Source organism: Alligator mississippiensis, chromosome 11 (genome assembly GCF_030867095.1).
Source record: "Alligator mississippiensis isolate rAllMis1 chromosome 11, rAllMis1, whole genome shotgun sequence".
Lineage (NCBI taxonomy): Eukaryota > Metazoa > Chordata > Crocodylia > Alligatoridae > Alligator > Alligator mississippiensis.
This window is the reverse complement of record NC_081834.1, coordinates 11,545,271-11,570,797: the sequence shown is the minus strand read 5'-3', so window position 1 is coordinate 11,570,797 and position 25,527 is coordinate 11,545,271. Positions and strand designations below refer to the sequence as shown.

At 38.3% G+C, this 25,527-nt stretch overlaps 1 protein-coding gene across 9 annotated transcripts in view; it reads left to right on the top strand.

Moving 5' to 3' along the window:
• Positions 1-15,332: 15,332 nt before the first annotated feature.
• The window catches only part of CHD2 (chromodomain helicase DNA binding protein 2), a 76,029-nt gene continuing 65,834 nt past the window's right edge, over positions 15,333-25,527 (top strand). For 5 of the 9 annotated variants that reach the window (XM_059714578.1, XM_019477553.2, XM_019477551.2 and 2 more), the window contains exons 1-2: positions 15,333-15,869; positions 16,235-16,369. In XM_059714578.1, coding sequence (XP_059570561.1) covers positions 16,308-16,369 — 62 coding nt within the window. In that variant the 5' untranslated portion in view covers positions 15,333-15,869; positions 16,235-16,307. Of the gene's footprint in view, positions 15,870-16,234; positions 16,370-25,527 lie in introns of those variants that run through there. The other 4 variants (XM_006265406.4, XM_059714577.1, XM_059714581.1 and 1 more) reach the window with 2 other exon arrangements.

Here is a 25,527-nt window from a genome sequence, read left to right as displayed (position 1 = left end):
AAAAGTCACGCTTTGGAAAAATAACTTTGGTTCTGCTTTCTAAAATGCGCAGAACTCACTGCAGTTTATTTTTACTCTTATTAATATGGTAGTAGTAAAAATTAAGAAAAGTCAAATTTACCTCTTTTCATGCAGTAAAGCTTTGTGCATGTGATGTCGAAAATATACCTCATTCCAGTGTCTATCTTAAACCAAGTATGTAGAAAGACCAACATTCTGGGATTTTTTTCAGATTTTTGTTGCAGATGTACTTCTGACTTCATCTTAACACTAAATTTCTGAAATATGCTTATATTAACTTTACAATTAATTATTGCGACGAACTTATATAAAGAGGGGAAAAAACCCTAAAACTTATTTTTTTTTCTCTCTTAAAGGTAGAATTCGGCAAATATGTACCTTGATTCCTGACTGTCTTCCAGAAGAATTGTATAAAGGTAATTGTTAGGTAAGAGTGGTTTATTCTTTCTTTCTTTTCATAGTTTGTGTTCATTTCTACTTTAAGATTTTTTTCAGTTCTAAAGTTTTGTCTAACTGTAATCTTCTGCTATGCAAAGAAAAATTAAAATAGACATTCTTGAAAACGCCATTCTTAAATGAAAATTGGGTAAATTAAAATAATTTGGATTCTACAGCGTATTTTGTTTAGGTAGTTAGGAGCCTCCTCATGAAAATTATCAAGTTTAACAGTCCTGCTGTATAAAATCCTGAGTTGGTGAAAACACTTGAAAAAGTGAATAGATTATACGTATTAGTGAGGGCATTTTGGGAGAGGAAAATTGTCATCTTTAATCAGAATATTACTTTTTTATTTTTCCTTCCAAATGAAAAATATGTATTGAATTTTGTAAAGATGTGAATGGTCTATTTTGATGTTCAGTAAAAAAAAACTAGTTCACTTAAGCATACCATGAATTTTAAATGTGGCAATATAAAATATTGGGTATTTATATATTAAAAAATGCTTCTTAGAGCAGCATCTTTTTTTTCCTTGGGTTGAGCTTGAACACGTAAAACAACGTTTTTGTTGTTATTCCATATAGTTTGGACAGGGTTTAAAACACTCATCACAAATATGTTCTTTTGGGTACAATTTTAGATATTCAAGGTGCTGAGGTGTTGGAATGTAGATAAGTTACTCTTTGAAACAAATCTGTTTATTTTTCTCCCTCTCTTTTCTTTTTGTTTAAAGGAAGCGCTGGGTATTGTTTCGTGTTCCTTTCTGAAGATTTGGTTGGGTCATCTATTAAGCATTGATGGAAAGATGCATTCAAAATTCTGTATGGTACGTATCAGGTATGCTATAGTGACTGTTAACCCCCTAAAGTCACTTTTTGAGCAAAATAAACAATAAAAATTTAAATGGTAGCTTTTGTTTAAAGCACGAACATCACAAAATACTGTATTTTGACCAAGCTTTGTTTTTTTTTTTCCCCAATATTTAAAGACTATATACTAAACACCATTTATAATGTTGATGTGCCTTTAAATCCATCTTTTCTTAGGGTTATGCAAAAAGCGTATATGTTTATAACAGCTGAAATAATTTTATGTTAAATGTTTAAAAAATGAAGGATTAAGAAACTGGTTTGCACCAAAAAGGTGGAACTTCCTATTCTTCTGTATATACACTTGCACATGTACAAAGTCTCATTGGGCATGTATAACCAAATTGAACCGATACATTTTCCCTTATTTTATTGCTTTGAGGTCACCTGAATCTGATTCTTGTTCGGGTTTTTGTGCACTTAAAAAAAACCAAACAAAACAACCTGTAATGTTTATATACTAAAATCTTATCTTTTTTTTTTTAAGAATAACTTGGAACACTAGCCGTATCAAATATCATATTGTCCTGTCTGCAGCATACAGACAGTAGTTTTCAATTATGTTTGAATTTGAGACATCACCTAAGATAGAGTTTTGGACTGATGCACTGTAACGTGATGCCAGGTAGAAATGTGATTCTAACGTAATTCAAAGTTGCCGGTCTCTGTTTAGATTAACAGGTTCAGTCTCACAGGTTTCCGTACCCTGTGGTATTTAACACCAAATTCAGATCTTAAACTTTTAAGGTCATCTTGATGAGGAGACTGAGAATCCTGACATGCAACTCTTAACTTTGCCTGTTAGTGCTGAAGAAGAGCAACTGTTTGATACCATGACAAAGCAGTACGGTTCTTTTAAATGTCTTCCAGCTGAGAATGCATTTGGCTTCAGTGTGAACTTCGACATATTCCAGCTAATTGCTTTAGTTATTAAAATGTGTGACTTCTATGAGCACGTTTTCAGAACACCTCTGCTTCATGCAATTGGAGGTTCGCGTTAGTCCCAGTATTACTTGAATGCGGACTTCTTGCCCATATTTGACTTGCTGATCGTTTGCATAATATATGTGGATAACAGACAGTATAGGTAAACTGCTGGAAAATGTATTAAATGTTGACTGCATACATTGTGTAAAAATCCAGCAGAAATCAGTCGTTTAAACGCTTAGTGTGAAACTTGTGAATTAGGAATCATCAGAAATCATCTTTGTGAAGAGCAGAACATGATATGTGGTGTGAATCTGAAGCGCCGTGGAACAGAACGGTACCAAGCACAGACTTTTTTAATAACTTAGTAATGATAAAGCTAAGAGAAGCTTGTAACTTTCATTGAAGTACTAGAAGTAATTCTCAGCTAGGGTTTCATGACGCCCTGGGGTGGCTCGAGATCCTTTCAGGGGTGCCGCACGATGCCATACAATGCTCACATTGTTAGATGTGCAAACAAAAGTCACAAGATAAGCCTAACGTTTTCAAATAAGAATCCACAGTATTTATTTATTTATTTTAAAGTTGGATCTATTGTGGTGTTTTGGAGTTCTTTGCAACAGAAAATGCTTCATTTTTCCTACTAAAAAAATAAGTTAAAACTAAGAGTGGGCATTTTCTGAGGAGTGCATTGAGCCTAACGTGGGGTGCCTTGAGTCTAAAAAGTTTGAGAACCACTGATTTGTAGTAATACTTCCACTTAATTTGAGACATTCGAGGTTTGTACTCCTTTATCAAGCCTTTCACGATCCAAAATTCAATATTGATTGAGCTACCCATAATTAAAGATACATATTTATGATGGGCTGGCTCACCCTGACTGATTTAGAAGCTTGTAAGGCATTTGAAAAAAGAATACCTTGACCTTAATGGCTCTGCATTCTTCTAATATCAACATCATATTCTGTGTAGTAAATATCCTGTAATGTAAACTATATTTTTTTAACTTCTGAATTCTTTTGACTACTCTTTGGAGCTTCACTTCCATTTTTCTCCCTTATTTTAATTCAGGATGGTACATCCTGATGTATATGGCAGTAATTCTTTGTTGCAGATCTTAGTAGATTTGATACATCTCACAAGGGAATCAAGGAAAGGTGTGTTCCAGGCACTCTGCAGCATATTAACATGGCAACCTTAAAATGGCATTTTATGTGCAGGCCTGTTGGTGTCACTGCTGTTTCAAACTAATTGCCCCCCATACAGCCATGGTTAGTACAACATCACACCAAAGGGGCTGCTGCTGTCTTCTCACTTAGGACTCCCTTAGAACTAGTAATGCCAGCCCTTTGGTTGAAGAGCCACTGTCAAGTGACACAACATGAGACACCCCCACCCCCTTCTGTGAAGCAGAGCATAATATTTCTGAGCTTCTAATTCATGGAAATACGTGTACAAATCCCTGAGGTGAGCTGCAAATTTCAAATGATTGCTTATTTTCCTGTTTTGGGGTGATACAAGTTTTTTACTATGAGTTCTACAAAGGTTACAACAGCTAGTCAGACTAATATCCTATTTTTAAAGTTGATAAAATAATTTTAGCAGTAAGTGGGAAATTTACATGTACTAGCTAAAAGTGCTACTATTCAGCTAAAATTATGTTTTACTTATGACCACTATCCTAATTTGTGGATCTTATGCCTTTGTGAACACTTTTTGTTCTTAACTGATGTAAGATAAAGTTCTAAGTAAGTTAGTACTGTACTGGCAAATCAGTGTGATTAGATTTGAAGTTGTACAAAGGTATTTCAGTAAGTAACTCCAATTTTGAAATAAAATAATTTTGTGTGCGGTGATCATTTACTGGACCATATCTCTTCTCTGCATAGTCATAAATGACGAACATGTTCAAAAATACCACCATCAGTGTTCCCTGCTGCCATGTAGTTTGCCATACATTTCACGCAACATGGTTTTATTTTTAAATTGCCATTACTTTCTGAAACACCCTTGTAAATTGCAAGTGTAGTGTGCATGACTGGAAATTACAGAAACTGTACACTAGTTATTAGCAGGCAAGAAATGCAGTTGATTACTATCATTTCACTACTTGCTTGCGGTAAACCTTTCTTAGTTCATCTAGTCACTTAGGGGTAGACAGTGCTACTTGATGTTTTTTTTACCAAAATTGTACTGATTTGTAAAGAACCCTTAATTCAGTATATTCAATCCTGCTGCTTTTATCATTGTAACTGTTCTGTTGCCTTTCATGAGTTTAGGGGCTCTGGATTTCTTTGGGTGATATCTTTTGTTGTGATATCCATATCTCCTTTGTTCATAACGTGCAAATCTACCCTGTGATCTTTAATTGGATCAACTGTGTGATTGTGATAACATTAGATACGTTTTTGAATGCAAAGCATTTTTGGTCAGATCTGTAACTTGAGTAAGGCAGAATGACTTAACTGCTAGTAAGGTTGTTATGAAATTGGTTTAAGAAGATATTAAATGCACAGTGAAAAAGATCGCTAAATGTAGGTAATTCATGCCAAGAAATTATGAAATGCCATTAGACGTGCCTAGATGAGCTTTGAATTTCTCCATAGGTTTTATATAGTTACTTTAAAGTTGTTTCTGTTGCATTGTGTTCACTTAAATAGTGAAGTGATAGTCTTCTGTACATTTTTTTTAATTGGACAAATGAGCATATTGTTTCTGTTTCCTCTCAAATTTGGCCATCTTTGCTTGGAACATAGGACTGGAAGGAACCATTGGGTCTTCAAGTCCAGTCCTTTGCTATTTCAGGCAACCATATCATACAGTGTCTTTCATAAGCTAACCATACTCATCCTAACAGTTGGTGGTTGTTGCCTCAGTACTACTGGAATGTTGTTTTAGAGTTTCATAGCCTGATAGTTAAAAATCTTTAAGTTCCAGCCTAAATTTCTTTGAAAAAGAACCTCCTTTAGCTGACTGAATGAAAATGGAAGTATGCTGAAAAAACAGGCTGTTGTATTCCATATCCTAGTGGATCAAATAGGATCTGTTGAATCACATTTAAATGCGTAGTTTAAACCTATAAGCTCCACATCAGTGGTATCTGCATAAATTGGCTGGCATATACTGGTTATCATTTTAAGTTTGTAGAATATCCAGATGTGTAAAGTAACCATATTTCAATAAGTTTTTGTTGAAGCTGGTTTACTTGAAATGATAAATAAAATGGAAAGATCTGATGTTGAATGGTAAGTATTAAATGAAGAGGGTAACTTGTAAGGAAGAGAGCTGAAGTAAAGCATTGGAATTTATAAAACTGCATCAGAATTTCCCAAATCATTGGATGTATTCATATATTATGACATATTGGAGATTACACTTTTCAAGAGGAATGTGTTACCTGAAGCATAAGGGAATAATTTATTCTGACTCTTCTTTTTGTAGGATAACTTGTATAGTTTATTGCTTTAGACCATTTGATTCAGATGAAGGTTTTCAAGTGCAAAAAAGAGCTTTTGGTATCTTGCTCTCCATGTTGTAATTACGTATTTACCTACTTGGAGATGGACCAATATACTAATACTGATATGGGCTATGAGTAGATGTTTATAAAGATAGGCCTTCAGTTCATTCTAGCTGACTATGTGGAAAAATGTGTTGGGTATATAGAATTTTGCTGTATTCTTACAGCTGCGTTATAAGAAACATTAGCTGCATGGCAAAATGTGTTGAATACCTGTACTTTATTTAACTTTATTATTACCTGAGTGATACTGAGGATCACCTGAGGATCCTTTTTTAACTGCAGTATCACCTGGAACTTTGAGAGTTCCAGTTATTGCTGTCAGATTAGATGAGTTGGAAGTAGACTGGAAGTATCAGGGTGCCTGATACTAAGGCACCCCTTTACATGGGTGCCTTAGTCTCCTCCATCTGCTTGGTTTTCAGATGGCTAGTTTCAGCTTCCTTTTTCAGCTGCACCTTTGTGTCTATGGGCTTTAATGTAGCTAGGTGCAGAGGGTGGTTGTAAACTAGTGGTGATTTTAACAGGATCTAAAACCACAGTCTGTAGAGTTACAATTTTGGCCCAAGTGCCTTCTCCCTTCCAAATGCTTCAACCTTTTCTGCACTGTTCTCTCTTGCTGAGTATTTATTTCAACTACACAGAATGGGGGCTTTGGGGTAGGCTGTTTTTAAATCTCAGTTGACTGAATTTGGGTGTTTTAATTTTCCCCTGCAGGTATGTTGAAGGGGATTGATCTACTCAATATATACAAAGTAGCTGATGTTGACTGAAGCACTGGTAAGCTGTTCTTGCTAATACATTTACATATGGTTTAAAATATATTCTCTGTGGATGTAGTGTTTTAACTTGATAAAGGTTTTTTATTTAATTATTTTAAACTGACTTTAGTATATTTAGAAAAATGACTTTTGAAAGGACCAGAGTAGCAAACTCTTAATTTGGGGATTTTACACAAAAGAATGCAATTTTTACATGGCATCTTACATAGCTCAGTTGCTTATTTAAAAGTCTCTTCCATGTATTGTAGGATTTACTGTAATCCTTTTTTTAACTTAGTCCTTTAATGCATTAAATATATTACTTGCTAAAAGTACTGTTGTGTTTCGTCAATGCTGTATTACACATTTGTAGTACAGAGTAGCAAACGACACAGCTGAATGAACAGTGTTATAAGCATCCTGTTAGGGGCTGTCCTTGCGTTCTCCAGTTAACATCAACAAAGGTTCTTCATCTTCAGCAGACTGGTTAGTAACCATCTCAAAGGAATTTTCTTTTCTGAGATTGTTCTCATGTCTTTACTTAATTGGGATCAGAGGCCTTTAGCTTCACAAAGGACAATACATGATTTTGAGTGTATGAACTATCGTTTTAAAGAGGTAGTTTATAGGATCTTGTTTAGGAGTACTTATCTGTGCAATCAACAGGCAAGGTTGCCAGGTCTGAATAGGAGAATAGGGTTGATGTTACTTCATAGGTATTATTATTGGATGAAAATGGCAGTGGCATTTCATGGGGAATCACATTTTGTTTTCAGTTTCTGGTTATCAGAAGAACCATACTCTGGGGCAAGATTTTGCTGCCTTTAGTACATAATTCTCTTGGGGTTCTTTCATCTGCCAAGATACCAGGCTTCTTCGTGACTGTCCCTGTAAAAACTTCAGGCACCTTGGTCCTTGCTTTAATCAGGGTGTTTAGTGCATTTTAAGGTCCTGCAATGACAGAATTTACTATTAAATTCAAATTTTGCTACAGAACTGGCTCAGATTCTAATGTCTTCATCTTTCTTACTTTTGAAGATAATCTTCCAAATGTGAAATATTAACTGATTCAGTAGTGCCTTAGACTGCGGGCAGTACTTCCAAGATGTGAAGACAGTCCAGCATCTGTTAACTTTGAAACAACCAGGTGACATTCAGTCATCTTAATAGTTTCACTACTACTTGTATTACCACATTATCTGGGTGTTTCTGCTTACCTTGCAATGCATGTTGCCTTCTGTGCCTCCGCAGGTGCCAAATACCCCATTGCTCCGCATGTGGCTGCCAAAGCTGCTCACTCTTCCTGATAACTTCCAAATTAGTCATTCTTGTCAAGACAAGATAAAGCTAGAGCATATTGTAAACTCAAAGTGAGTGGGTGCAGGTGTAGCACAGACCATATTTTAAATCTGAAAATAAATATGCTAGGGGCTATAGTATTTTATTCCTTTTAATTAATTAAAAAACTTCATTTTGAATAAAATTTCCCATGTCTTCAGGCCATTAAGCGGCGTTCGCAAGCCTAGCTGTACAATCTAGAATTTGCTAGATTGTTGCACTAGGGCTTGTGGGGTCTTGCGCTTGGTGACTTAATTTTTGAAGATTACATGTGCTTTTTTTTCCTCAACTTTTTCCTGTTTGTACTGTTAGCTTTCTTGTTTCTTCAGTTTTATTCTGTGCTGTTTTCCACAGTGCTACCTACATTTGGATCAAAATATGCTTTGCTGTGTTTTAAACAATGTTTGCAGCTTGAAATTCCTTCTTGGAGCTCGCTTTTGCCATGTTATCCAGTAGAGACCATTGTGCTGTGTTCATCACCTTCCTTCTTGCCATGCTAAAGTCTCTGTTTAAAAGTATAAATATTTCTATGATTTCTTGGCATGCCTCATACCTTTTGTGGTAACTTTTGCTTTCTTGTTTCTTATGCTTTATTATTCCTCTAATTTGGATTTTAAAACTCATGTAATCAGGGTTCTTGTTTCTCAAGCAGTAATTTAGTGACATCTCAGGCATACATTGCAGAGGTCTACCTTTCTTTTATATAATTTCTAGAGTAGGCTATATCTCAACTTGGAACCCTGAACCGATCTTAAGGAAGAGCTATTTTAACATGTATTTGTAAATTAAATGAGCACAACTTAATTTATTGGTCTTTGAAGACCTTGGTGTCATTTTTCGTCAAGTTCAAAGGTAGATTAAGTTCACATTTTTTAATCCCAAACCATTACCTCACTGAAGTTGTTTTTGAATGAGAAAACTCTGTGTGCTCACAAATAAACATTTGTATTTGGCATTGGGCTTCTCATTGCCATCTAGAATGCTTAGTTTCAGAGGTACTCCCTAGACATTACAGTTAATTTAAAAACATGAGATGTCAGCAAAAACTCTTGGATTCAACTTCAGGTAAAATAAAATCCAAGGAATCTGGGGGATAGTTTTTCTGAGCCAAAACTGTATATAGCCGTTTGTACGAAGTTGTCATGCTCATTGCTGTGCTATATGAGCACCTATAGTTAAAATCAGCATTGTCTCAGTGGGAAAGGAGAGAAACTGGACAGTCTTACAAAACCTTACCCTTAGCTAGGCAAGAGGTATGTTAATATCAGTAGGAATTAACTCCTCCCCCCCCCCCCACCCCCGACTTCTTGAAGTGGTCCAGAACCACACTGAGGCTTTCTGAGACTGTAAAAGGCAGTCTTACATTTTTCTTTTCCTTGAAGGTCTCATCAAGTATTGTTGAATGGAGAATTTCATCCATTTCATTATCCTTCAGTGAAGATGAGGTGACATCTTTGTACTAGTGTAAAAGTCTATCAGACCTCTGTCCATTCAGAGAGAGCCTACTTCTGTAAATTTTGGCAAAAGTGAAGTCTTCTGACTGTTTGCTCTGTACTTGTGGTAGTGTAGTGAAACAAGGATTTTTGACAGCTAAGGGAACACACTAAGAACACTTGGGGCTATAACAGATTTCATTTTTGTTTGTTTCTGTGGGCTCTTGTCCATCTTTCAACATGGGGGCAAAAAGTTGGTTTGTGATGTAAGAATATGATAAGATGAACTTAAAAATATCCAAACTGAGTTTAAACCTTTCCATAAAAATTGACTGTTCCTACTTAATGGATAGTTTGACATGAATTTTGGCAGTGTGGTGGGGGAAACTTAATAGAATTGCACTGTATACTAGCTAGAATATTAACTTTGTTTAATCAGAACCAGATACAATAGCCAGTAGGCTTAGAACATTTTGAAGTGTGGGTGGCTGTCTAGCCTACTGATTCTACAGAAGGATGTAAATAAAGTGTAAGCTTCAAGTAGCAAAACTTGACAACTCTGTGGTCACTGATTCCAATAAATACCTAGTGATTTTTTTTTTTTTTTTTTAAAGCTTATTGGAGGAGGAATCCATTCTGGGCAGACATTGGCTTTTTCCTTAAATCTGCTTGTAAAAACCATACAGAATAGGCAAATAGTCTGAAAAATGTTAATTAAAACTTTAGCATTAGATCTCATGTCCAAATGAACGTAGCTTGTCAGTGAATGCTATTAATATGTTGCCCTGTGCTATAACAGGTTTGGGAGGGAGGGGGTGGATCTTTCTACAGAAATACTAATGAATGTATAAACTTTAAATTTGGGGATTCTTTTTAAAAGGAAAATATCAGTTATTTTATAATGAAAGATATCTCCCCACTTCTTTCCCCCATATCTGTATCAGCCTAGTTGGTGTAACCAAGTATGGCTGAACCAAAAGAAGTTAGGATTAGATGTCTTTTATCAAATGTACTAGCTTTTCAGGCAGAAGAATAGAATTAGATTTGCATAATTTGAAGACCAGACTGGTTAGCAAGCCAATGATTAAGCTTCCCTTATTTCTTAACAGAAGTAGTAAGAACTTAATGACTTGTTTATGGATTGGATATTAGCTTAAATCTTCATATTTGACTGAGGCAATTGATAAAACATGGCTATTCATTTTTTGGTGCCTTTAGACTTAATTGACTTTTTAAAAAATTTAAATAGGCCCATTTTTGGATGCCTAAATTGCTTTAAATCTAGGCTTGCATGTTTGATTTGATAAATTAGTATGAAGTTAAACTTGGATAATACTGTTCTAAAATACCCCCTTGCTTGCCTAAGTAGTCATATTGTTTGAACAAAAAAACAAACTTGGGCTATGTGTTGTATGTTACCCACGTTGTACAACGTAATCTGAAGCAAAAGTGTAGGTCTGTCATTTCACTGATGTAGAAGTACATTGTAATAAAGTGGTGGAGAGGGGGACATTTTGCCCCTAGAAGAATGCTAGCATAGGGACCATGGTATAAATAGCACTTATGAAATTGGGAAATGAACCTCTTCATTAACTTGTAGGATTTTTCACTTGTACATGGATATTTGAAATGAAAATGGTGGAACTTTCTTGATGAGGCAACCCCCCCCCCCCCCAACAAATACAACCCCCAAAAAGCAAATTAGATGGCTGCACTCAGTTCTGTGGTGTTTTTCAGAATTTCAGGAGCATTTCTGTCTAATATTCTAGAACTTTCTAAGCAGACCAAATGCTGGTGGTATTGGTTGTAAAACTGAACTAATGGCTAAGTTAAAAAAGTACGCTACAAAAACCAGGAGGAAATAAAAGGCCACAAAAGCGAAACTGAGATGCAAATAAACAAAATCAAGAGAGAATAATAATGAAAAACCTTTCTTACATTTTAAGCTTTTTCCCCCAGTAGATGGTACTTGCCTGGTGATGTGTAGGTTTTTAAAGTTTTGTTTGCTATTCTGCCATGTAGTGGTTCCTGTTTCAGTTTTGTCTACTGGGATCAAAAATCATTTACAAAAGTAAAAAGTCCATTTTTTTTTCCCTTGAAAGTCAATGAAAAAGATTGATATTGAACCAAATGTCCTATTTTGATATAAGTTACAGTAGGGCTTCATTTGCCACTTGTTGCTTTGAGCCAGACTGCTGCCATTGCATGATGAGTAAATTTGGAGGGTTGGAGGAAGTATGATTGGCTGGTGTAGCATCTTGATGGCCATGCTGAGGGCAGTTACTCAAAGTACTGTAACTTGTACTTTATTTCCATCTCATTTTGACATTTTCCTTTCCCAGAAACCACGAAAATGATAATTCCATATATTTTCAAATGTTAATTGCATAGAAAATTGCCATGCGTTTCTTGTAGGCTAGGCTGTTGAAGCTAAGAAGGTGCTGTTCTAGGAATTTCTAGTGTTTTCCAGTAATACCTGTCTTGGTAACCTACCTTTTATGACTTTGGTATTTTGAAGTAGAGACTGTAATTCAAAATACCAACTTTAATTGTAACAAAGTTTACCTCCCACTTCAGAGCCTCATGAGATGGTCTATGCTGACTGAAAGTACTTAACAGTAATAACTTATTTACCTCAACTTTAGGTGAATACAGTATCGCTTGTTGCTAGAGTTCAAAACTCCTTTTTACCTTATGTAATTTCTTACAAAATTTTCCATGTGCCATTTTTTATTTACATTTTTAATTGTCCTCTCAATTTTTTATTATACCTTTTAAAAAGGAAAAATGCTAATCGGCTATCTTATTGTGGGATGTACTCATGTTAGCCTTTGACAAAACCAGGTGTTCTGGCATGTGTAATTAAACCAAACCAAACCAAATTCATGAGCTTTAACTGTGAAATAGATGTTTCAAATGTCTTTGAAGAACAGTACTTGAATATCTCTGCTTTAGTTTAAGGATAAGATTACCTATATTCCAACAGCATTTTTCTTTTAATTTTTTATAAAGAATCCAGTCAGATGAAGAGTGTCAAATGGAGTCTACGAATGGGAAACCAAGATGGCAGTTCCACTGTTGATTGAGAGGTTGAGGAAATGGACTAATGCATGTGTGCTGTGATATATCCATCCAAGACAGGGGCATTTTAACATGGACTTCAGTATTACTAAATCAGAGAAGAACTGGGTTTGCAATCATCTTTCCAAAATGGACATTGGACTGAGTTGAGTTCCTAAGGGTATTACATTGGTGAATAGAAGATGGATCTGTTAGAGGGGTGGATGTCTTTTTTTTTTGTTTTGTTTTGTTTTGTTTTGCTTCAGGAGACATGCATTTAACAAGGAACTTAAGGTGGCATCAGGTGCATTGCTGCCTAATTAGATTAAATGTATTATTGTGATATAACAAATGATTTATTTAATAAAAAATATTTTACACTTTATTCTTGGTTTGTCTTTTGTGGTGGAAAAAAATCTTAAAATGTATTGATGCTTGGGTACCTTAACTTTCTGTTTGTGTGGTAGTATAAAAATAAGAAATATTTAAATGTGATGAATATTGATGGCATGAGATGCTTCATTTGAAATGTGGTATTTGGTTCCAAGGCTCTTCACTTCGTCACAGTTTTCAAAAAGAGTCTGTTTAGGGTTGTGTTCAGGGGTGCAGCAACTACTTGAGAAGGGGGGGGGGAGCTGTTTGTTTGTTTGCTTGTTCGTTTTGTTTTGTATTTGGCGAGTTAAAAATATTCAATTTTGTTAAACTTCAAGTTGCTATAGGATGGAACAAATTTCAAGTAAGGGATTTGCAATCTTGACAATAAAACATGACAATTGGCTTGCAGTGAAGGGCCCCTCTTAACTGTGGTTGGTCTGACTGAAGAGTTCTTCCAACATTTCTGTTACCTTGTTTTCCTTATTTGTCTCTACCTGTGTGTGCGCTCACCCCTACTGAATTCTAAACAACTTTCCTGAACAGTATATTGTTTAAAATTGAAGATGACTTCTGTCAAAATCTTGATTTATATTTGGGGTTATTTAAAAAAGTGCGCATGCCATTCTAAAAATCTATTTTGGAGTTTGTTACCTTTGCTCTTCTAAACAACCTATTCAAATTTCTTCAGATTGGGTCTGTACAAAATGTCCAAAATTCATGTCTGTCCTCTAATATACACTTAACTGCTTTAATAATTGCCCCTTATATGCCAGAAATTTTAAGTAGAGCAATTCTGATCTGCTTTTTTATTATTACATGTAAAACACCAAAGCTTAACTGCTATGGGCTTAAATTGACTATAAAAATAGTCAGTTTTTCAACTTACTTTTTTGTGTAATAGTTACTATAGCCATCTGATCTAGAGAAACATTTTCATATTTGAAACTTCCTCTTGAACTGGTAGTCCAATTTTTTTCTCTTACATTGGAATATCAGGACAGACCTAGTGCTACTTATTGAGACAGTGTAGACAAAGGGGTTCTTCCAAATGAGGAATGTTGCGATTTAATCATGTGGGTTGATCATATTTTATTGATAAGTTGTTGGATTCTTTTTAATAGCGGTGATAGCGGTTGTACCAAACTGTTGTCTTGTGATGTTGAACATACACACTTGTCATCCAAGTTACGTGTTTCCACCATTTATTATATAGTGGAATTAAGTTCTAAGGTCTGTCTAAAAAAGGATGAATTTTCACAGTAGTGGATTTCCTGAGTACTGTACAAATCCATTTTGGCATTACAATGTCTTTTGTTTTTTACATTTATGGATTTAATTTTTTAATCTAGGAAAAGTGCACAGGGTCGCTAGCATTCTTCTATAAGCATCTGATCAATAACATGTCAGTAAGTTGGTATTACAGTGTAGGAGCTCAACCTACTCTAGTGAGTACTATAGGGGATCAGGCTGGACTGGAGAGAGGGGATGGATTGACTGAGGGTTTGGTTGGGAAAGATGTGGAGGAGTTAAAAGAGAACTTATTGGTCTTGCTGGTAGAAGTTGATGCTTGCATTGGTTGAGACCCTGTGCCATTGATGCAATCAGTATGAGACCAAATTGGAACATTGCCCCCGAATCTGGACCACTAATGTCTTGTTCTAGCACCTTGTGAAATCTATTTAAAATGGTGTGAAAAGCCCCTGTGACACTTACTGGCAGGCTATTGCTCCTCTGTGCGGACCAACGAATGGTGGTGATGGAGGAGAAGGGCATGGTGTTGTGCTTAGGCTCCCTCCAGTTCCTCAACCTGGGGTTTCTTTCTCAACTCCAGGGTGCTGTATCTGAGAATTGGCTGGTTTGGCACCACTCACCCTGGGCCCTGAACACAACGTGGCTCTGCAAGTGCTACTCCCAGGAGTTTTGAAGGCTGTTCCTAACAAGAATGGGTTAAGAAATGGGACTTGGGGATGGACTTGCAAAAGATGGCAGCCTTCACAACCATGCCTTGAATTGCTGCAGGAAAATGAGAGCTCTTGCAATTTTGCTCCTCTCCAGCAGAGCCACCAGGGAGGCGCTGTGGAGCTGAGCAGAGTTACCCTGGGCAGCTGCTTGCTCTGGGCTGGAGTGGCTGCAGTCCCCAAGCCTGCAGGCACTCAGTGGCAACTGGAGGAAATCCCCCCTTGCAAATGGACTTGTAACCCCACATATTTGAATTGCTCCCCACTGGGTGGGGTGGACACCCAAGGTGGGCACTTGCTGCATGTGTGCCTCTTAGCCCCACTTCCAATTCTTTCAAAATGGCTTGTTCCAGCAGCACTTCCTGTCCAGGGAGGAAGTAATTTTAGCCCAAGGACTGAAATATTTAGCAAATCTTGACAACAAAAGGAACAAATTGCATTTTTTGCTGGGTGGCAAAGGGTGCTTGAGCCAGCTGGGGTTAAGGTGCCCCTCCAGCTGGGGTGGTCTGGGGGAGCCAGGGGCTGGGGGGTGGCAGGCACCCTTGAGGTGGAGGCTTTCTCTTTTTTTGGTAGAAATGAAGGGGTGGGTCTATGGTACATCACCTGAGTTGTGGGGTAAATGTAGAGAGTGTCAATCAAAGGCAGAGCTCAGAGCTGGGAAGGAGCTCTAGATGGCGGCTGTGCCTTAGAGAGAGCGCGCTCCGCTCCGTGCCTTCCCCGACACTTTACGCAACTTTCCCCAACTTTCGGGCAGCCTCAGGGGGCCCCCACGGCCCCTTGCCTCTCCTGGGCACCGGTCGGGGGCTGATCGAGCCCTTTTCGGGCAGAAAAGCACATTTTGAGGGCACTCTTTTCGTGCCTTGCTGGAAAGAAGAAGCCGTGGAGAGAGCCCAGGTCGTTGTTTTTCCAGCTTAGAAGCCATGGCGTACCTCCATTTTTGTGCGCTCTCCTAATGAGCTTTTTCCCCCGGACATTTTTGGTACTAATTATCGCCTCTCCTGCTTTAACAGCAACCTATTTTGTGGATTAGCATCTATTTAATTGTTTTTCCTTGCCGTTTTCCTACGTTTTTCTGTTCGATCGTTTTGCCTCGAAATATTTTGGATCTAATGTTTTTCCACCACCCGAAACTAAAATCGCCTGGGTCCTGGCGCCGGTGCATGGATCAGGTAGGTGGGCAATTAATAATCCTCGTTTTCCAATTTCTGCCGTTTTCAGTCCTTTGATTATTTTTTTTTTTCCGACGGATTTGAGCTGCCTTGGGATGACGCAATAAAATACAGAGATTATTTGCATCCACTGTTACTTTGGGAAAGTTTGCAGGATGGTCCTCTGGTGTGTGTGTGTGCTCCTCTCTCTCTTTTTTTTCCCCCCCTTCTCAAAATGAATATTCTTGTTTTGAATCTCCGTTTCCCCGTGTCGATTGGTGTTGTGTATTGTTATAACAATATCATTGCAGCGTCAGGACTTTGTTCCTGCTAACGAAAGCCAGTGAGACAAACTGGGACCTTACCTTTCTTTCAACTTTTGACAGTAAATACCTGGGCACAGGACTTCAAAGCAAACACAGACACCCCTCACCCCCCTTAATATTTAAGAATTAAAAGATGATGAGAAATAAGGACAAAAGCCAAGGAGAGGAGGGTTCAGTCCACAGCCATGCATCGAGGTATGATCTGTCAACTTTATTTTATTTTTTTGTAAAAACCTCTGAATACACTGTTTACCTGGACAGCCCTGGGCTCCTGTCAATACTTAATACAGAATATTTTACTGATTTTGATTCTTTTTTGAGGAATGACCTTGAGATTGTTAACATGCCACACCCTAAATTTTTTTTTGGTAGCAATTTCTGAAAGTTGTGTTGTGACTTAAGGGCCCATGTCACAGTCAAAAGGTAACGTACCTTTATACAAGGGAGTCCTTTTCTCAGTATTATGCTTTTTACGTTTCTGAATTTCAGGTTTTAGGTTTTTGTGCTGTGAAAAATGACCTTGTCGGTTTAGCCATTGCTGCATTGCACCATTTTACATACAGGGCAGATTTTTCTTTGAAGAATCTCAGAAGTCTAAACTTTAACTGAGGGCCATACAGAAGCCTGGTAGTAGTAAATTATAGTAAATAGACACTAGAGGAAGTCAGATGAATGAAAAAAACCTCATTTTAAAATATAAACTGAAAAGTGTCTGTTTGACTGACACCCCTTTCTTCAAATTTTATTTGGGCTTGTAGAACTTTGATACTGTTTAGGTATTTTTAGGATATTTTGATACAATTTTACCAAACTTCTCCCCTCGTGGTGGTAGTATTTCATGCTCATAATATATAACCTGAGATTGTTAATGGGAGCCTTGGAGTCCTTTGATTGGTTTTATATTTTTGCTCATTGTGGGTTTTTTTTATTAACTTTTATGTAAAGTAATACAATTCTTTTCAGATTTTGCAAACTTAACCTTGATTTAGGGAAGGATACAAAACATTGGAAAGCTGTTTCCATTTGATGGACATACAGGATATATTTGTAAAACGTATCATTTTTGTACTTTTAATTCGTGTGTTTGTTCTAAAACGAGTCTAAAAATTTTGCACTGCTCTTCTGTGGCTTGTAAGTATGCTGAATTTCGGTTTTGTGTTAACATAATTTAATTTATGACCTGTTTTTATTTTTTGAGTATTTTTTTGAAGCAACTCCAACAATAAAATCATTCTCCACAACTATCTTTTGTATCACATGTGCACTATATAAGGTTTATGTATGTGAATGCTGTTCTTGATGGCCAGTATTTAATCCATTCTTGGACATGAGAACTTGAAATATTGGGATAGAAACATGTTTCTGATGAGGTTATTTTACAAGAATTCTTTAAAGTGTGCTCTTGCATGGCATTTAGGAATGCTTTACAATTGCAATGAAATAAAAGAGGTTACAATGAAATAGGTAATATCATTTGATTTAAAATGTTTGTTGGCTACATCAGTTTAAAAGGATATTAAAAACATACTAAAACAGCACCTTCGAGGGCTTGCATTTTAAAAGTACACTATGCATTGTTTTCCAACCTTTATGCTATTCTTTTACTGCAACTAATGCTTGTGAAATGCATCTAAAAGGGGTCAAATGGGCTTTACTTAAAAGAAAAGTTGCTTAGCAATTTAATTCAGATGTCTCTTTAAATGTGCATGATCAGTTGCAAAAGCAGCAGCAACAATCATTTTATGGTAATCTGAATAGAGGCATTTCAGAAGTGTGACAAACGTGTTAAATACAAAATGAAGTTTTGGTGATACCTAGAGATAATAGGGAACACAGACACACAACCTTTGGTTCTTCTTTTTCTGCCCCCGAGGTCTTATTTGCATAGTCTCGCATGTAATTTTTGCTTTCTTGTAAATCATGTGTTTAGCCTCATTGATCAAGCTGTCTTGTGTAACACCTGTTGTATTAAACAAAAGTAAAAAAGGTTACCATTTTTTCTCTCCCCTTTTCCGTCTTTCACTAGAATAAATTTACTCCTGGTAACATTCACTCGCCTGAAGTGTGGGAACAATTGAACAGGACCTATGAGTGAACCATGTCAAGCTTATTTTCTGAGCTGTGAGTCAGCTGAATGTCGTAAAACGTGCTTTACTTCCTGAGGTTGACTTGTAAGATATAGGGGAAATGATTTCCAGGAAGTAAAAGCCTGTAACTTGCTTTACTGTAACACTGAAACATGTTGGTGTGTACCCATAGCATGCTTCTGATCAGTTGTTTGTCATTTTTTTTTCTGGGACAAGTTCAGAAACATGTCCATAATGTTTGAAGTCGTATTGTATAATCTTTGATTGCAGGCTGTTGTGATGGAAATGGGTGGGTAAGGTGCAAGTGACTGGTGCCATTGATCTGAGCTTCTGAAAAGCAAAAATACAGGCCTAGAGAAAGTGTTGAACCTGAAGACACTCACTGTCTGTTGAGTACTTTAGTACAATGACTGGGGAATATGATAGGAATTGTCACACTTGCATTTCCAGCCCTAGGAAAGCAAAAAAACATACGCCAAGCCAGCATACATTCCTCTGAGAGCTGTCTTGAAACAGAAATTATTCTTGAGGGACAATGATGTGAAATTTAACTCTTTAACAGCTTCCAAGTGTGAACAAGTCTGCATTTAGATCATTCTTGGGGCCTTTGAGATGAATAGCAACACCTGTCTGTCACTATACACCCAGCACACTTTGCTTAACTATCACTATTAGGGTTCACTGGTTCCATTTAACTTTCTAAACCCAATCTAAAACTACCATGTTGCAGAGATACCAACACCTGTCCATAACCTGAAGCTTAAGTACTGGAACAATTTTGATGGTAGTACTATTTAAAAAAAAAAAATAAAATAAAAAAAGCTGTCATCTTCTGCCTTTTTTTAAAAAACAAAAAAAACAAAAAACCAAACCAAAACCTCCTTTTCAAATCAGGCAGAAGATGCCAGATTTATTATTTTAAGGGAAGACGCGGTGAGGAGTAGCAGCTACACAATACACATTCTTAATGTCACCTAATGTTCAAAAGCTGCTCTCCAAAGCACAAATTGTGATGCATAAGGCACACCTGTAAATCGGGGAGTGGGAATTTTGTGCGGAAAGAATGGGTGACACGAGGCAAAGATGCATTGATTGCATATGTGCAACTTTCCTCAAATCCTAGGGCATTTCTTTATGGTTGATCCTTTTCTCTCAGTCCTAGTGAATGCAAAGGACAGTTTGTGCATCTCTGGAATACACGAGCCGCACAAACAGTTGCCTGTCTTTCCAGCTTGCACTTCTGCAGAGCATAAAACACAACTTGGCAATGTTTGCTGGGAGTGGGTCAGTGCTAAGCCTGCTTTCTACTCAGATTTGCAAGCTTTAGAGCCGTAGCAGGGCTTATTGGGTGGAAGTGAGCTGCAGAGCACTGCAGCCTTGCAGAGCAGAATAGGCTGCGTTTCTGTGGCAGCCATTTTATGAAGATGCAGTTTCATAGAAAAGGGATTTTTTTTTTGTCTGGTGAAGGGGGGGGGAGAAGGGATGTGGAAAAAGCAGCCTCTCTGCTGGCTGGGGAAATGAGATGGTATTTTTTTTTTTTTAATTTTTGAATCTGGAGGATGCTTCAGAAAGCAGCCAGGCACCCCGAAGGAAAAGGAGAGAAATTAGGGAACGCCTGGCATTTTGGTGCAGGTCCAGTTCAGTCACAAAATGGCTGTTCCTTTGTGCCGCAGAGCTGACAGACATACTGCATTGCACTGTGTGCACTCTAAAAACAGCAGGAAGTTGCTGGTGGGGAGTTCAAAGGCCATCTTGTCTGTGCTGCGCGAGCTGATTGGCTGGGAGCTCACTTGGTAACAGGAGGGTCAACACTGGCGCCTCTGTGAAAGCAGAGCCCGGCCTCCAGTGATGTCACCCGGCAGGGCCTCCCCCTCCTGCAGGCGCCGCCTTCCCCATGCCCTGCCTTCACTTCCTCTTTGTCACCAGTGCGCTTCTTTAATAGAAACCCTGCCAGTGATTTTCAGAAGCCAAAAACTCACACGGGTATTTTGGGGGGAATTTTTCCCTTTTTTGTTTTGTTTTGGTTTTTTTTTTTTTCTTTCTTTAGAAAGGCTTTTCTCGTCGCAAGCTCAATATATTGTACGGCCGGTGATTTCTTATGCATTTTTTTTTTTTCAGCCTACTTTTAAAAGTCTCTCTGGCTTTTCCCCATTCTGTCTACCTTCTTTAATAGGGGATTATTTTTATCCTTTTTTCACTTTTTTTTTTTTTTTCCCCCCCCCCCAAATGGCAGGAGGAGAAAATGCTGAAGACCCCCCTTCCCCTCCCCCTTCCCATCCCCCAAATGCTTTGTAGTCCTTTCTGGTTGCAAATTCATGTTGGTGCTCTAGGGACAATTGACTTCCTTGTGACAAGAGTGCTGCTTTTGTGCCAAATTTGGCAGCAGGGCTTTCCTTGGTTCTTTATAACCTCATGAAGAGACGTTTGCATGTGTGTTTTTGTTGTTTTTATTTATTTATTTATTTATTTTTTACCCTTTGATAATTGTAGCCTGAAACTTTTCCTTTTTTTAAAAGTGAAGGCATGGCAAAGGAAGTGACATGCAAAGAATTGAACTGAATGATGAAGAAACCTGCCTGGAACATGAAAGAATGTTTGTGGTCTTGCTCCTGCTGCTTTTTCACACTGGCATCTTTTTCAGGAAGTGACTTATCTCATTACAAAGGCATGATTCAGAGATTTTAAACTGTTTCCTGTTGTTTGATCATAGCCAGCAGTGAGCAAAGAAAATACAGACTGCTTTTTTTTGTTGTTGGGTTTTTTGGGGTTTTTTTGATAACATCTTGCAAACTAACTGGAAAGTTCAGTTTGAACTTTAGTGAACAACCCCCTCCATTTTTAAATGATTTAAATTGGTGCTGTGCAGTTCCTTAAAACACTTACCCTGAGTTTTATGGAAAGTGAGAATAAAAAGATCAGCTGCATCTGATTCTGTAGGAACTGCTTTCATTATCACTGTCAGCGATACCTTCACTTCAGAGTTAACCCAGGTGCTTGCCTGTATGCTGCATTACCCTTCTACCTCACACACAATCTCTGACGCAGATTTAGGAGTGCTTTCAGCCACACTTATTGACGTAATTAGGATTTATAAATTAAAATGTGTTGGCCACTCACCTGCTGATTAACAGTGATTACAAGGAGTAATGCTAATTGTCCTCCACTAGTTTTCTAGTTCTCCTGCTATGCCTAGCAAGATGCACAAGCAATCCCATGGTTCACAATGGCTCCGATTGTGCACAAAACATCCTGGAAAATCCTGGCTGTATAGGTAGTGCAGCATTAAGACAGTCATTGGAGTTTGTGTATGGCTTTACACTTGGCTGTTTCCACCTGTGTTAGGCCTGCCCAGGCAGCCATCGCTACAGCCTTGAAGCTGAAGGGAGCTTTGGGTGTTACAGGGTTTTTACAACTGAGAAATAAAATCTCTAATCCTTTGAAGAGGTGGATCAAAGTCACTTCAGAGTTCAGCCTCAGCTCAGCTCCCACTGAAATGGCTTGTAAAGGTGACAGGCTACCTATTGCCTTTAGCCTGCCTCCCCATTGCATTCAGAGCTGATTTTAGTGTGCCTAGCTATACCTCAGCTAGCTTTTCAGCTAGCTAATTTGGCTAAAAACAAGGGCTGGAATACTTGCACTAAAAAGTGCTCAGGATTATGAGGCCTGTGCTGCTGTGGATCCAGCTAGCTAGCCTTAAAGCTAGCTTGGGTTTGTCTACAGAGGCTGAAATCTCACCTTCCTGTTGCAGTATATACACATTTGTCAGTTCTTGCCAATTCAGGTGTGTTGTGTTTGGATCCCGGTCTAAGTGTGTTTCAAAGACCAACGAATTCTCATCTGATGAAGGTTTCGGGTACCCAGCAGATCAGTTCAGGAGGGCAGTAAAAGCCAAAAAAAAAAAGATTCTGTTCTGAATTACCAGTCCACTGAACAAAACCCTTTTCCTCCATGGTGATGCAAACTAGCTGTCTTCTTAGTATAAAACTATTGGCACTGTGTTCCCTCTCTCAAAGGATGCCTGGCCTGCTGCTTCATGTTGATTACAGTATTCTGGATATTTAGCAAAAAAAAAACAAAACAAAAAATTAGCACTAAAACATGCTTGAAAACACTTCCTCTGCATTTTATAACACACTCATCATTGCCTCTGAGTCCTGTGAAGGGTTCTTGGTTGTGATAGCAAAAGGGTTTAACTATTTAAAAAAAAAAAAAAATTTCCATGGCAATTTTGCATTCAAGCTTTTCTAAATTTGTCATTCTGTCAACATCTTATTTTCCTGGAGTACGGAGGAGGGGCTTTATATTGAAGGAACTAGCAAGTGAGTAGGGGAGATTTTTCAAAAACAGTAATTTGAAACAGTATTCTCTTTGTAGCAATGCTGTTTAGGACTTCAATTTCCAAGGCTTCTGACTTCTTTTGCTTCTTGGGGGATAATTGCTGAATAAGGTGCAAAATTGGAGGAGGCAGTGAAATAGCAAGCAGCTTTTTAGATATTTATTCCCTCCCCCCTTTCCCCCCCAGCTTCATTTTTGTCCTGGAAGCAAAATGAAGTTTTGGTTCAGCTGAGAAATAACTTGCTGTACTAATAACTTCTCAAGTGAAGCTTTTTATTGGGACAGAAGGTTTTTTTAGGTGTTTTGCTAAGTGCTGTCCTTTACCCCACCCCAAAGCAATTCTGTCTTCCCCACTACAGAGAGGCAGCCTGCTGCCTCAGCCAGCTCTTTAAAATACTGTGCTGCAAATGCTTGGGCCCCTGCAGTGTGTGTTATTTGGAGGCATAGACCAACATCATTCCTAATCTCTTGTAAAGACAATGTACTGAGTTTGTAAAACAGCTAATCTTTTTTGTTCTGCCTCTTCATTCTGAATCTGCCACTTCCTTAGAGCTCTATCCTTGTGTGGGGAGCTGTGAATGTCCTGTGATGTCTGGGGGTGGGGATGAGGCTCATAGAGCAGAATCCTAATTCCTTCAGCCAAAACTGCCTGTAAAAAAACAAACAAAAACAAAACAAAAAAAATCAGTTAAAATACAATCCCACATTAGGCCCACTTTTCATCAGAAACCATTGGCTGCTGGACTTCAAGTGATTGCCTTAAGTTTAATCAAGAATGGAAAGAGGACTCTAATTCCACATCTTGGTAGAGATATTTGGGTGCCCTGTTTCCCATACAGCCTTATCTGAAGACTTGCAAGCTTGATCCAGACCCCAGGTGCTTAGACAAGGTCCCTTTTTGTTACTAATTAAAATAAGTTAACTGTTTTGATTAGAATAGCTGTGGCTGTGCTGAATCACCTTTTCCTTCAAAGTATTTGGCATCACATTTGCAGTGAACATGCAGTCAATCCCATGCAGAATCTCTTTTGAGCTGGCCATTATGTTTCCTGCTGACTGTGCTCTGACATGGTTAAGGCAAAAGTCGTCTGAAGCTGCAGTTTAAAATGATGAAGTGACGTATGGATTAGTCTCTACTCTGTTGGCTCTTGCCTCAGGGAAGAGTATGCATATTAGCCAGTGGGTGTACACACTGAGCAAGATGCCTTTTATCCCATTCTGTGCAGTTATTAGAAAGAAGGTTCTCAGCAGTGGGTGCTATGGGAGCAGGACCATTTTTAAGTGAGTGTTGACTATAATGCTTCCACCGCCCATGCTGCAATCTTGCAGACAGCAGGAGGCTCTTCTGCCCCCTTGGGAAGCCTTAAAAACTAGAAGTGCGCTCTCATTTAACTAGGGGCTAACTGGGAAGAGGCTGTTTCTGCAGCTTTTCAGTGATTCTCCTTAATCAAACAGACAAGTTGTGACTCCCTTTGTTAACTACATTGAGTCTTTTCTCCTCCCACCAAACATCCTGCATTTGCAGCCATTGACTCGGGGGATCAGAGTAATGGAGCTACTATTCTGATTTTGAATGTCCTTTATTATGCAAACGCGTGTGGTATCCATGTACTGAAAAGCAGAGTTAGGAACAGGGCTTTCATAGTATCCCAGCGTGCTTTCCAAAGCAAGGAATTCCTTCAGAGAGGTGCACTGGTGTGAGCGGTGTGTTTAGCGCAGTGCAGGCTCATGCATTGGTTTTATCCCAGGAACTGCATGGGGAGAAGAGGCAGTTTGCCAGAATACTGTATGGTCCTATGGCCTGAGGGGCTGGGAAAAGTCTTTTGGAAGCATAACTCCTGTGGGGGGTCCATCCCCTGAAGTTAAACTAGAGCAAACCTATTAGGGGCTTGCACAGATTGGGTATCAGTTGTGAGTGACCATGCAGTTCTCTATTAGGGGTAATTAGAGAAAGCCCTATGGTGCTGGCTGCCGTTCAAACAAAAAACAGTAATTTATGCAACTTTATAGGTAAGAGCGGGTGGTCCTAACCCAGAGGTTTCCCAACTTTTTCTTATTCCTTCCTTCTAGATTTACCAGCTGCCCCTGTAACCCTGCCAGTATATGTTTTATATTTTAACCACTTAAATGCCAATTATTATAATGAAAATTAGATCTGCCATTACACAATTTCTCCCAAGTGTACCCCCCCCCCACATGTGTCTTGTGTAACCCCCAGGGGTATGTTTGCCACAGTTTAGGAAGCCCTGACCTAACCCTTTCTGTTACAGCCTCCTATATTTGGTTGCTTATGACTTGACCAGTTGTTAGTCATTCAACCTGAAATTTTCATTGCTTGCTCCATGCTGAGCTTTTTTTGGAGTTTCAGCAAAACTGGATTAGTACTTCCTGAAAATGAGGTTGAAGCAAAATAGTTCTTCTGTTTTTCTTGGAAGGGTGCTAAAGCCTCTGCTTTGGCGAAGGGGCTGGCTTCTTGGAAGAAGAATTCCTGTGGCCATAAAAAGGGTGCTGTTTGCTATGTCCATGAAAACCAGTTCAGAATTTGGCCTAATTATAGTCTCTGAAAATTGCATTGCTTTTTGCAAATCCCTTTAAGATTCCATCTGTGCCAAAGTGTGCTGTTAGTCCCCTACTCCTCAGTTGTAGTTGCAGTAAGCATGCTCACAGATGCAAGCAGAGCTGCAGACAGGATGAAGGTACTACAGTGTTTTATTTTTTCTAGCCCCTAAGAAGAGCTCTTTGCATTGGCTGGTTAATTTTGTCCACTTCTCAACCCTTAACACTGAGCAGATCTTCCGCTCCTGGTTTAGAAGATGGTAAACTATACGTGCCCGTCTTACTGATATGGTACCTCAGGGGTTGCATGAAGTCATGAGCAGGGATTAAAACTGTATCACTATCTCTAATTAGATAGCTAATGGTCTCATCCAT